General features: G+C 41.4%; 1 protein-coding gene across 1 annotated transcript in view; it reads left to right on the forward strand.

Moving 5' to 3' along the window:
• The window catches only part of LOC145978201 (G-protein coupled receptor GRL101-like), a 376,753-nt gene that overhangs the window by 353,967 nt on the left and 8,300 nt on the right, over window positions 1-14,486 (forward strand). The window contains exons 24-27 of the mRNA XM_083110642.1: window positions 3,407-3,554; window positions 6,190-6,281; window positions 8,842-9,059; window positions 10,847-11,024. Coding sequence (XP_082966768.1) covers window positions 3,407-3,554; window positions 6,190-6,281; window positions 8,842-9,059; window positions 10,847-11,024 — 636 coding nt within the window. The remainder of the gene's footprint in view (window positions 1-3,406; window positions 3,555-6,189; window positions 6,282-8,841; window positions 9,060-10,846; window positions 11,025-14,486) is intronic.

Consider the following 14,486-nt stretch of genomic DNA (forward strand, 5'->3'; position numbering starts at 1 on the left):
AAGTGCAGACCTTCATCAATCACTGCCTGAGGAAAATTTTGAATATCTTTTGGCCGGAAGTGATTCAAAACTTTGGAGAAACTGAGGTGTCCATACAGATATAGTAGCGAAAATGGAATTGGATAGGGCATACGTTGAGGAAGGAAAATGAGGCTGTCGAGAGAGACGCACTAGACTGGAACCTGCAGGGAAGAAGGAAAATGAGGCTGTCGAGAGACACACTAGACTGGAACCTGCAGGGAAGAAGGAAAATGAGGCTGTCGAGAGAGAGGCACTAGACTGGAACCTGCAGGGAAGAAGGAAAATGAGGCTGTCGAGAGAGAGGCACCAGACTAGAACCCACAGGGAAGAAGGAAAATGAGGCTGTCGAGAGACACACTAGACTGGAACCTGCAGGGAAGAAGGAAAATGAGGCTGTCGAGAGAGAGGCACTAGACTGGAACCTGCAGGGAAGAAGGAAAATGAGGCTGTCGAGAGAGAGGCACTAGACTGGAACCCGCAGGGAAGGAGGAAAATGAGGCTGTCGAGAGAGATGCACTAGACTGGAACCTGCAGGGAAGGAGGAAAATGAGGCTGTCGAGAGAGATGCAATAGACTGGAACCTGCAGGGAAGGAGGAAAATGAGACTGTCGAGAGAGACACATTAGACTGGAACCTGCAGGGAAGAAGGAAAATGAGGCTGTCGAGAGAGAGGCACTAGACTGGAACCTGCAGGGAAGAAGGAAAATGAGGCTGTCGAGAGAGAGGCACTAGACTGGAACCTGCAGGGAAGTAGGAAAATGAGGCTGTCGAGAGAGAGGCACTAGACTGGAACCTGCAGGGAAGAAGGAAAATGAGGCTGTCAAGAGAGAGGCACTATTCTGGAACCTGCAGGGAAGGAGGAGAAGAGGGAGGTCTAGACAGACATGGCAAAGATCTGTTCACGCTGAGGCCTTGGAGGAAGGAAAGAGCTGGAATTCAGTGAAGAGAATTAGAGAATTGCCGTCAGTAGGACCAGGTGGAGATGTTTTGTTGATGCCCTATGTTCCACAGGGAACAACTGGAATTAAGTCAGTAAGTCATTTAAGAGCATTGTGCATGCTTTGAAAGTAAATGTTTAGGAGTAAGGTGCTGTAACATGTATTAATAGTACAAAATTGCTTAGTTACCAACTTTTCTTCATTGTTGTTGTGTGGTGGCACAATGAAGGAGCAAGAAGTCTGCTCCGTGTCTCTTCCTCTGATGCCATCACTGGATGATTGTTTTGTGGCATGCCTCTGAACTTATTTGTTGTGTTACCATTGTTGTCCATTTGACTTCCATTGTTGGGCCAACAATATTTTCTTCTTTGGGCTGTTGCAGTGCAATTTCTTTGCTGGGTAACAGAAGAAGACTGCTCAACCAGCGTAATCCTTATATCATTCCACATATAAAAGTGCGAATGTGATGAATAGTCCTGCGAAACAGTTGCTCCGTTTCCTTGATAAGGGAGCGAGGTATGTGTGCTCAAGAATGGACAGTTTGGCTGAGTATGCCCCGGCAAAAGACATTTTGCTCAATTCGATCCGGGAGGCGAGGGCAAAGGTTGCCGAGATCGAGAGAGCCAATATCCAATCATGCACCGTGGAATCACCGTCCCTTGTCGCAGTGACATATGCTTCGGGAAACGACGACAGAAGGGAAATTCACAGGATTGGACTCGAGTGTCACTCTGCCACCTTGCAGTTTCTCTGCAACATGTGGGAACTTCTGCTCACTCTCTGCTCCCCTGCAGTTGATTGTGCCATTACCAGCTGGTAGGTCAGTACTGTGGTGGTTGACCAAGAGGTCCTTGTCCTCGTGCGCTACCAGACAGCTGTTATTATGCTCCGTCCAAAGCCTCCAGCTCTTCCCGGTCCTGCAAGAAGGAAGATAGCCTTCAGGAAAGCAAAAGAAGCGATCTATCTGGAAACCGTGAGCAACGGTATTCGGTTTTGGAAATTCTTCGACAAAAAGTACTACGCCGTCCTGGAGTGGATCGACACATCCCCTTTGCAACTGAGGGTGCAACTCAAGAGCGAGTTTCGAGAGTACTGCGAGAATCTGTTAAAGGATTTGGTGACGAAGTTGAATCGGTTGCAAGAAACCGTGATGTCTGCCGCGGAGCAGGACCCAAAGAAGTGGCAACGCCTGATCCATCGTCATAAGAAATGTGCTCGCGAGCTCAGACATGAGACACAGCAACACTTCTGCAATGAGGCAAAGTATGTCAAGAGGAAGGCCAAGATGTTTAAGGGACACTGTAGCGTGTGGAGTCGCTTGTGTTTTGCCTTGTGCTACTGTTTAGGGAAGAAGGTGAAATGAACATTTTTCAAAAGTGGACATTTACGTGGGCTCAGGTTTCAGACTGTGACCCGATAAATTATTTTTGTAATGGTCAATGCACCGATACAAACTATTTTACTTGTAAATATCTTTCTAAGTTTATACATTAATTAACATGTATCCTTGAAATTAACTATTAATAAATGGCTTGTTTACAAATATAAAAGTAGGTTTAAATTAGTTATCAGCCACTAGATCTAATGACATTTTAAGCAATATCATTTAATGAATTTGGTAAGTGTTTATTTTCATTGGCATGTTGAAATTGATGAAGGGGCCGAAAGAAGGAATCCAGTGAGGTGAATGTGATTGCATTGGCCACTGAAGATGCTCTTAGACTATCAGGCAAGTTCTGGAAAAATATTGTTGCAAGTCTTCTAACGCTAATGCCACTCTCCTCTTCAGGATATTATGAGGGTGGATCAAATGAAAACAGAACAGTGGACGTACGGAACAGAGCTCTCCACCACCGAAGAAGTCCAAGATGGTGCAGAGTAGTGGCAAAGTGATGGTGACATGTTTTTTCGATCATGAAGGACCCCTTCTCCTTGAGTTCCTGGACCATGGTCAAATTATCAACGCTGCTTGTTACTGCAGTACCCTCCACCAATTGCGCACACCTGTTGTCCTCTGGAGTGGTTTTGCTGCATGACAACGTGCGACCACATACGTTAGCTGTTACAAAGAACACATTGGTGACAGTTTTGGAACACCCACTGTATAGCCCTGCTCTATCGCCATGTGACTTCCATATCTTTGATCCGTTGAAAAAGGCATTGAAGGGTTGGCGCTTCCACTCGGAAATGTTCCCAACTGGTTCCGATCTCAGCCAAAGGAGTTCTACAAGCAGGATATTCACTGCTTGGTGAAACAGTGGGAAAAGTGCTTGTGTAACTTTGGAGATTACGTTTGAAATAAACCTTGTTGATTTCATTCTGTAGCTCCTGTTTCGTTTTCATTTGGTCCACCATAATACTGGCTGTTGTGTTTATAGGATGTTGTGTTTAAAATATTTGTAAATCTTAGAGTTATTCAGCATGTATAATCATCTGCTTCTTTATAGTGATTACATTGGACAGATTCCTTGTGATAATCTTCCCGTTCCGAGTGAGGAGACTAGAGATGCCAAAGACAAGAATAATAATGGCCGGAGGATGGGTGGGTGCTGGATTGTTGTCCGGAATACCTCTCATGCACACAGCATACTTCCAGTGAGTATAATGTAAATCTTATAAGTAGAAGCATATATTTTGGGTAAATAAATAAGCAAAATTTCGGTACAAAAACAGAGTCAATTTTGGGTTCAAAATCGGATCGAAAGTGGTATATAAAATGACATTTTGGTTTTGAAATTGGGACTATTATCCTAAATTTGATTTAAAAACTGAACTTATTACACAAAATAAACATATTCCTTCTAATAGCACATTTATGTAGTTACCAGAGTATTAAGTTTATTCCTGTGTAAAGGGGTCTATTTTTTCTTCTCTAAAATTTACAGCATAACTAATCAATTTTCCGTGAATTGCATAACTCACAGGATAATTGAAACCTCAGAAAATGTCGCGTCAGTAAAAAAACTCTAAATTTCATGTTTAAGAGTATACTTCGCATTTTGCAGTTCATTTTGCATCATTTCGTGACAAAACAGGATAGGAAAATGCACCTCATACCTTTCAGAAACATGAAAAATTAACATTACAAAGTGTTATCATCAAAAACTAAATATGCATGCCTCTACTTATAAGATAGCAAATAGAGGGGGGTGCATGTGTAGGCAGATCCAGAATTCTATCCCTGTAAGAGGAACAGAACATGTCACATTGGATTGTCATAGGATGTTGCAATGGAATATTGAGTCATTCCTTTTGGGTTTAAAAATTCACAAAGGGGTACGTGTGATTTTAATAGCAGGGATAGTTTCAATTGAATGTGTTTTTTTAGGTGGCATTGTCCAGGATATTGAACATATATAGTTGGAGATATGAAGAAAGAGATTTCTGAATAATTTTAACAATTTAAAAGTTTTATTCAATTAATTCGCCACATGCGTGTTAATTGAATGCTTGGAAAGATTGAATTGAAAGAAAGGACACCCAAGAAAAGTCAGTTTCTGGACATTATGAGACCCTCCAATGCCACAGTCAGAAATAATTGATTGATGCTGCCATCTATAATCTGATGTCACCTTTCTATCTCCCTAGGCTAATTGCAGTGATGTGAATTAGATTAAATGGACCATATTAGTGGTGATGTCACAGCAGATGACTGTGTACAATTTGAGTCCAAAGAAATGTGACAGGTGTTTTTATCCTATTTCAAAGCATTGATTTTTTTATCGGAAGGTGCAACTTTAATGATTGCAACACCAGTTATGAAACAAAATTGTGATGTGTATATTACACCCATGTAAAGATGAGATTTCGAAGACTACGTCAATATAACACACATACCATACAGAGAATAAGGTAAAGAATAACTGGAGTAAATAAAATCATGCATTTTAAAAGAAAATCTAGACATTCCAGTTTCGAGCACAGCCGAAGCCGGTACAAAGATCAGCCAATCTCAAGTGCAGTCACCCTGTCGCTTTGGATGATGGGAAAGCAGCAGCTTCACGTGACTGCAGCGGCGCTGCCCATTGGCTGCCATTCTGGATTGGGCGCCGTTAGGAGAATTCGTTTTACTCGATGTCCTACTCCATTTATTCTTTACATTTCCATTTGTAAGGTACGAAGGTGGTTTGAAAAGTAAGGTAAACAAAGCAAAGATGGCAGCACCATAATCAAAATCGATGCATGGTCGATAAGTTTGATCCTTCAAATGATCCCTTGCAGAGTTTCAGTCCAGTGTGTTGTGAGGTTATTGTTTGATCACGTGAAGTAGGTGAACATGCAAGCATTTTCAAAAATGATGGACAAAACCACCAGGACAATGCACCTGATCGCACATCAATGGTTTCTATGGCAAAAAACCGTGAACTTAAGTTCGAATTGTTGCATCATCTGCCCTATTAGCCTGATCTAGCTTCCTCTGACTTCCATTTGTTCCCTAACCTCAAAGATGGCTCGGAGGACAACGATTTTCGACAACGATGAAGTGATTCATGATGTGCAGACCAGGAGAAATCAAAATAACTTCACAACGCACTGGCCTGAAACTCTGGAAGGGCTGGTTTGAAGGATCAAACTTATCAACCGTGCATCAATTTTGATTATGGTGCTGCCATCTCTGCTTCGTCTACCTTACTTTTCAAACCAGTGTTATATGCAGACACATTCTCTGAAAGCTCATCTTTACATTGATGTACGATACACATCATAATTTGGTTTCATGACTGCTGTCATAGTTTTAAAAGTCACCCTTTGCAGTGGAAAACCCAATGTTACGACGCAAGGCAAAACCATGTGAGAATGTCAATCTTGCAATGTTACATCACACTAATATGGTCCATAGATGAAGGGACACTCAGCGGAAGTTCCTAGTCAGATTGGGACTTGAACGGACAACCTTCAGTGTTTATATCATAAGTCGACCATCCAAAGTGCTCGGCTAATGATGCTGCCTAACAAATAGTGCCAGCTCCGTGACCGAGCACATTAAGCAGTTGACTTTGAGCCAAGGCATGGGAGTACTTTGAGAGTGTCCCTTAATTTCATCTAATCGTTATTCACCCTCATCACTTGGATTAGCCGAAAGTTGCAGGAAAGCGATGCTAAACTACAAAAAAATACAAATACACTACAAGTAGCATTCTTATGTGATCAATCAGATATGTTATTTAGTAGTTTGAGATAAAATACTGCATATAGATTTGAATCTAATTCTCTTACTTATTTATTTCAGGAATTTTTATGGCCGATCTGGAGTGTGCTTAGCCCTTCACATTACTCCCGATAAACCCAGTGGATGGGAGTATTCAGTTTTTGTATTCTTGTGTGAGTATTTGGTGAATTTTTGAGTCACTAATACAGAAAAGTCATATTCTATATACACCAACAAATGCCATCCAAAAATGCATATCTGAACTAGAAGCTCTAGTTGTATCTAGTTTTTTCTCTATTCTGTTGTGTGGTGGCGGGGGTTGTAGAGGGGTACTCTTTCTTTCTTTTAGATTATTATTAGGGTGGATCAAATTAAAACGGAACAGGGGCCATAGAATGAAATCAACAAGTTTTATTTCAAATGTAATCTTCACAGTTACACAAGGACTTGTCCCACTGTTTCACCAAGCGGTGAATACCCTTCTTGTAGAACTCATTTGGCTGAGATTGGAACCAGCTGCAAACATTGTCCATGACTTCATTGTCCGAGTGGAAGTGCTGACCCTTCAATGCCTTTTTCAACGGACCAAAGATATGGGAGTCACATGGTGATAGATCAGGGCTATACGGTGGGTATTCCAACATTGTCCACCCACGTCGCCAACGTGTTTTTTGTAACAGCTGACATATATGGCTGCACGTTATCATGCAGCAAAACCACTCCAGAGGACAACAGACCAGATCATTTGGCTTTGATTGCTGCTCGGGCGATACTGCTGCTCGACTGACTGCCTACGTATATCACATGCTCACGCGCGACTATCTAGGGCAAGTCCATTATGCAGTAGGGGGTTTTCTTTCTTACCTCCTGCTCTACCTCTACACAGGGTTGTTGCCACACACACACACATAAATGTAACCCAATACATCCACTGTTCAGTTTTCATTTGATCCACCCTCACACATTATGGGGAGGGGATGTTGAACCTAGTAACCTACATTTGTAACAAGCTAAGACACATGAGAGGGCCTCAGAGGACAAGTGGCGTAACTCCGCTTTTCATGAAAATTGAGTTACATGTTTAACTTAGAACTGTGAAGTATCAACATTTCAGTGCTAGAAGTACGTATCACCTAAGTTTCAGATTCTTCCTCCACTGCTATCTTGTGCACCAATACCTCAACATAGTATTACGTTATTTAAATGTGCATTTTTCTTAAAACTATCTTGAATGGAGTTACGCCATTTGTACTCTGAACCCCCTCCTATTATGATGAGTGCTTTCTTTTTCTGCTGGTACACAATGGTATACCGTACCGGCACTTTTTTATAGGTGAGAAAAGACTAATACCATTTTATTTTAATGACAGAAAAGCATGTGTGTGTGTGTGTGTGTGTGTGTTCGTAACTACATGGATGCATGATTATTTATGAACATATGATATTTTGAGTAGTTCTTATGATGAACATAATAATGAACACAATAACAAAGGAACTTGAAGAGTACCGGTACCTTCCACCAACCCCCCCAAGTACACATTATGATGCATATGATGTATGCAGCTGTAAAGAATGTCCAAATTTGAATTTTTTTCTGTCTACATCTTGAGAGTATGTCCCACACTGTGGCTGTGTAATCTAAGGCATCATGCTTTGGGCTGTGGCTACAGGATAACAACTTTTCCTGATATTTCAGCCTGTGTATGGGACTGGGGGCCACCGACCATTGTGAGGAAATTGGGGAGCTACAAAAAGAAGCATAACCCGGTCATGGAAACCTACGACAACGGCTGTGGGTTTGTCATGCTGACCACACATCAGCTTGTAACTGGTCGAATGATCTCCCACCTCCGCAGGTGGGAATGAGGCCGGCAGTCAATAGGTAGGCCCTTGCCCTCACGAGATGTTGCACCACAGGTTATCATCTTGATGGAGGTACAATATACAAAGGAGAATCAAAAAGCAAGGTGAATATTGAATATATTCCGAAACGTGAATGAGTAAAAATATGAAACTGCAGTATGTTATGCGCATTGTATCACACTACAATTCCACATAGTCACCACTGCAGTCCAAACATTTATTCCAGCGAGAGACCAAACCGTCGATCCCGATCGCAAAAAAATCTTACTCCAAACTGTTGAGCCAGGTAACGGTAGCCTCTTGCACTGCTTCAATTGTGTCAAAACACCTCCAACGGAGGTGTTTCTTGACGGTTCCAAACAGATGGTAGTCCTAGGGGGTGAGATCGAGACTGTACGGAGGGTGTTCGAGAACCTCCCACTTGAAACCATGTTCGGTTGTGTGCGGTCTCGCATTGTCGTGCAAAAACGCCACACCCTATAGTGCATTTTTGGCATATGGTGGTTTTAAGTCTGTCCATAGTTTGACAGTACTTCTCAGATGTAATTGTTGTACCCTGAGGCAGGAACTCCACATGAATAACACCAAGATGGTCCCAAAACATGGTGGCATGATGCTACGAATCTCCACTTTTGTGTAATGTTCCATTTGCTGCACCATATTTCGACTGGCCTATTCAACGGAAGAAACAACGTGCTGCACTCTTTTCTGGCTGTACTACACCTAGACACCTACAACATACAAAAATTATAATTACACACATGCAAAACAATCGATTGTACATCTAAATTCACCTTATTTTTTTTATTTACCTTAGTATTAATAAGGTAATCTGTCATTATCTACAACATATTCGTGTTTCTCTTCCAGTTCTCAATTTTGCATCTTTCTCCATAATTGCTGTTGGTTACATTTGGATGTATGTGGTTGCCAAAACAACCCAGCAAGCAGTGAAGAGTGAGCAGCGGAGAGTAGACTCATCCATGGCTCAACGAATGAGCCTCATTGTTGGAACGGATGCTGCTTGTTGGATGCCAATCATCATGCTCGGAGTGTTCTCCCTCAGCGGTTTCACTGTTCCGCCACAGGTAACTGTAGTAGAATTCAAGTTTTAGTGCTAAATATTTTCTTAAGGTAGAGGTTGATATTAGGATTATTATTAAGGATGGGATCAATTATTCATTGTTGAAAAATGAGGTGTCTGTTCCCAGATGCTGTCAAAAACATATAACCTTTTTGAGAGTTAAAAGTAGAAATAGAATAGTATGTAGAATTTGAAATTTTCACAATGTTGGGAAATTATCTTTTGTATGAGGCTCGGTCAATAAATAACGAGGATATTTCACAGTACTTACGTAACGAACCTCAGAAGTATTGTCTGCCACTGTTTAGGTATTTATCCCATTGTGACACCAGTCGCAAAATGGCATGCTCGTAGAACTCCTTTGGCAGCTGTTGGAAACAATTGTGCACGTACTCCTTGACGTCATCGTCCGATTGAAACCGTTCTCCCTGCAGTGCTGCAGCTCACCGAAGGTGTGGAAGTCACACGGGGACAGATCTGGACTATAGGGAGTGGCTCAGGACTTCCCACTTGATTTTTTTCAGACATTCCTTTGTTGCGTTGGCTGTGTGTGGTTTAGCATTGTCATGCTATAGGACGACACCATGAGAAAGGTGACCGGGATGTTTCGATTTGATTGTCTTCCTGAGCTTCATTAACATTTCACAATACCACTGGGCATTGACCGTAGCTCCATGCTCCAGGAAGTCGATGAGGATTGGTACCTTGCGATCGAAGAAGAACGAAAGCATGACCTTGCCAGCACTAGTGTGGAGGATCTTGAACTTTTTTGGTGGAGGGGAATCTCCCTTAGGAATGACTGGACACGGCCGCTGCTTGGTTAGCAGTCTTTGCACATACCTTTGCCAGACAGGTAACACCATCTAGTGGGAAAATGTGCACAAATCAGTTTCGTCACACCTGCACCTCCATTTTGGGCCTGTCGACCCATTTCTAACTACCATAGTTTTGGTGTAATATTCTCTGACTCGTTATTTATTGACTGAGCCTAATAGTTTATGATTCTTACAAGCACATAAACACTTTTTTTTTTTTTAATGTGCTTGTAAGAACCCTAAACTGCAAGAGAAATAATTATACAATGCAAGAAATAAATACATACAAGAAAAAAATATTGGGAAATTTTGAATATTACCCAATTTAGTTAGAAAATGGCATTTTTTCCTAGTACTGAGCTGATGCCACTTTGAACCGATGCCGATACTCTCGCCAATTGCTACCAATGCTTGAAAATTGTAAAAATTAAAAGATGTTCAAAATATAGATTAATACCAGTGTTTAAGTATTCCTCTCTAATTATGCCACATAGTGGTTTGGATCCCACTTTAAACTGTAGGTTCAGTCCTGATTAGCCTTTCTGCACATAAAGTGGACTTAAAATAAACACTCGAAACTTTAATTATATGCAACAATTTACCAGGACTTTTGCTTCAAATATTTGAGAATATTAAATTACATGTTACGTTATCACAAAATTCAGTTTTTTCACACAAAAATGGTGCAAAATAGAAATGAACTTCTAATTTTGCATAATTTCTAGGATAATTAGACTCCAAAAGTGTTTCACAGCATTTTTTTGAAGCCTCCACGAAAGACCAATATGTCAGAAAAGTATCGGCAGGTATCAGTAAAAAAATTCCAAACAATACTTTCCAATACCAATACATTGGCATCGGTATCGGCTCACCCCTATTTTATTTTTATTTTTTATTTTTTGCATTCCAAATGTTGGGACTTTTGCACAATAAATTATATATTTTTCTTATCCCTTTCAACCAAATATATTTCCAGGTATATGCTTGGGTAGCAGTTTTTATCTTGCCTTTGAATGCCGCAATAAATCCGGTCCTGTACACTCTCTCCACTGCACCATTCTTGGGACCAGCGAGGAAGGGTATCAGCTCTTTCAAGAGGTCGTTCAAGAGATCCGTCACCACCGACCAGCGCCGTACGTACTCAACAATCATCGGTAAGCGGTGAACTGCTCGAGTGGCGCATGCTTATTTTTCCATTGCACTCATATTACTTTCTGCTTCCTGTCACAATAAAACATCTCGTGCAGGTTAGCTCAGTGGGTATTACAAAACCTTATGGTCCAAACTGTGGATTTTCCTCTTTGTGCTTTTCAAGTACAACCGCATGGTGTTGTCACAACAGATGACTCATATATTCAGCCTCCATCAGATATCTTATCACGACACGACACAGAGATGCTCAAATCCTTGATGACTGACTTAGGAATGGTCAAAAAATTTCTAGTTTTCAAATGTGATACGCACAATTTTCATTTTATAATTGTTTCATCTTTCTTGCTCTAAAGCCACTTTGAGCTTTTGGGACTGGACCTAGAGTTTTAAGTGGAATCTGAACTACTGTGCAATGTGCTTCCACTGGGAATTGAACGCAGAACCCCTTGAACACAGACCATTAGCATTATCCATTACACAATTAGAGAAACCATTTATATTTGTTGTATCAAACTACTGCAAATTACCACACACAATATGATGTTAGATATAAATACCTAGGGTACATGTGTATATTCACATATATGAGGCATGATGTGACTAATCCATTTTTAATTATTTTAACTTGTGATATTTCTTCTTTTTAATCTTTAAATGATGTCATATTCAATTACTGACTTAATTTTATAACAGTGATGATGGTTAGAAATGTTTCTATTGAAGAGATCCTTATTGTTGAATTACTCTATACTGTTACTTCTCATTATACACCTACAAGGCACTTACCCTATTTTGTCTGTTTGCCATACATATATGTGTAAATCACAAAAATAAAGAAATATAATTATTGTTAATACATAAACAATTAAAAAATGCAGATTTTTCTGAATTCAGATGATAGCTACATTGAACTACTCCAAAGAAAAAAGGATGGATGTGGGAAGCAAAACATAGCTTTCCTTCCAATTGTTGTAGGATTTGATGAGCAGTTGTCTCAGGCCCGTAGCCAGGCAGTGGTCAGGGGGAGGGGGGCTGAGCCCCCGCTGGCACTACCGTCACTTCCCCTCGACATTAGGTAATACTATTTTGTATAATTTGTTTGCATTGAAAAGTAAAAATGTAGACAGCAGGTATTATTTTGCTCAGAACTTGAAGGATAAATTTACAGAACATAAACAGCAGCTATTTATTACATTATTTCATTTTGCTTTTCACTATGATTGAATAATGTGCATTTTTTCTTGTATGATATAAATATATACAAGGTGAACAGAAACTATAGGGACAAACTTCAGTAGGTGATTCCTGACAGGTAAAGGAACAAAAAAAAAGTTCATATCAACATATGTCCAGAAATGGACGGTGAGTCTGCAATAAAGCAATTAGTACCTGTACACATAACATGGCACGACTTTCATTCATGTTACAACAGGTGTTCAAAGTGGCCTCCATGGGATGCAATGCAAGCGTCCACACGTCGCATCATGGATTACTTCACTTGTTCGAATGTTGCAGCCTGTACCCGAATAGCGTTACAGGCTACACGGACATGCTGTTCAAGGGTCTGCACATTAGGAACTGGCTCAGCAAACACAATACTTTTCAGATGCCCCCACAAGTAAAAATCAAGGGGGTTTAAGTCCAGTGATCGAACGGCCCATGCCATAGAGCCCCCTCATCCGATCCATCTTCTGGGGAAGATGTTGAGGTGTTGACGAAGAATAATGTGAAAGTGGTCTGGCGCTCCATCATGCATCAGCCACATTACGAAGGGGGTACCCCAAAAAAAACAACAGAATAACACTGTACTGGGTGGAGCTTCCGTAGTACAAATTTTTCCCGCTAGGCAAACGTCGAGCAACTCGTGAGTTCAGTGTATCCAGCAGCTTCACCAGGGAAGGTTGTCTCTGGTCACGGTGATTTTCTCATAAAAGCAGTTTTGCTCGCACCTCGTTTTTTGTGATGGCCGATGTAAGAGAACAGCGTGCGGCTGTGAAATTTTGTTTCCTGCTCTGGAAAAATGCCGCAGAAACTGTTGTGATGTTGAACACAGCTTACAAGGACAGCACTATGGGGAAAACTCAAGTGTACGAGTGGTTTTCTCGCTTCAAAACAGGTGGCATGTCGATTGATGACAAACCTTGTTCTGGACGTCCGTCAATTTCCAGAACGAACAAAAATGTCGATAATATTAGGAACTTGTGCTCGAAGACCAACGACAGACCATTGAAGAGCTGGGGACGTTATCTGGACTATCTTGGAGCTCGGTTCAGCGAATTTTAACGGAAGATTTTGGAATGAGAAGGGTCACTGTGAAATTTGTGCCTCGGAATCTGAGTGACCAGCAAAAAGAGTGTCGAGTGGAAAGTTTTTGGCAAAAAAACAGCATGACTCTCTTGCCCCATGCCCCTTACTCACCTGACTTTGCTCCATGCGACTTTTTTTTGTTTCCCCGAATGAAGAGGGACATGAAGGGACAGCGATTTGACGATGTAGAAGAGGTGAAGAAAAAAACGAGGAAGGAGCTGTCAGCCATCACAACAGATGAGTTTAAAAAATGTTTCCAAGAATGGAATCACAGATTGGAGAAAGGTATTAAGTGTCATGGAGAGTACTTTGAAGGTGATAAGGTTGTTTTGTAAAAAGAAGAAAAAAATACATGGCTTTTAAAAAAAAATCCGGTTTTTTTTCTTGGTACACCCTCATACTTGTCGTATTGCCAAAGGCACATTCTGAAGCAAAAGAAGCAGAGTGTTCTGCAGGAATTCCAGATACGTCTGTCAGTTAAGGCGTTGTGAAAGAACAAATGGTCCAACTGCAGGAATTCCAGATACATCTGTCCGTTAAGGCATTGCGGAAGAAGAAATGGTCCAAGTAGGTGATCACCAATAATCCCTGCTCATGCATCTGGCGACAGGAATCTAAATACGGTGGTGGCCTGTTTCAAAAACCAGTGACAAATCCGCTGGTGATAATCCCTGCGCACGTTGCAGGTGATAGGTTTGACTGATTGATTGATTTGGTGTTTTAAGTCCACCCTATGCACAGTACGGTTAATCGGGACTGTACCTACAGTTTAAAGTGGGATCCGAACCACTATGTGCCTCCACCGGGTGCAGGTGAGAGGGAGTGTACCGATTTTCATGTAGGATACACAACACCACCACTTGGCTTACACCATGCTAATGGGACACTTGCCTGGAACTTATACTGGGTTTGTTCTCAATATCGTGTAGCACATGTTCCTCCAGATCTGGTGTACGCACATGCTGTGGCTGCCCTCCATGTCCACCTGGAAAGGACCCATGCTCACACAAATGCCCAAAAATGGCTGCAAAGGTTTTGTGGTTTGGGTGGTGCTATCTGTCCGGATACTTGGCTCGATAAATCCGTGCAGCCCCTTGACCATTTCTATCTGCTTGACCGTACACAAAGACCACCTCGGCTTGTTCCTGGTATGAATA

This window comes from Lepisma saccharinum, chromosome 24, assembly GCF_977018435.1.
Source record: "Lepisma saccharinum chromosome 24, izLepSacc3.1, whole genome shotgun sequence".
Lineage (NCBI taxonomy): Eukaryota > Metazoa > Arthropoda > Insecta > Zygentoma > Lepismatidae > Lepisma > Lepisma saccharinum.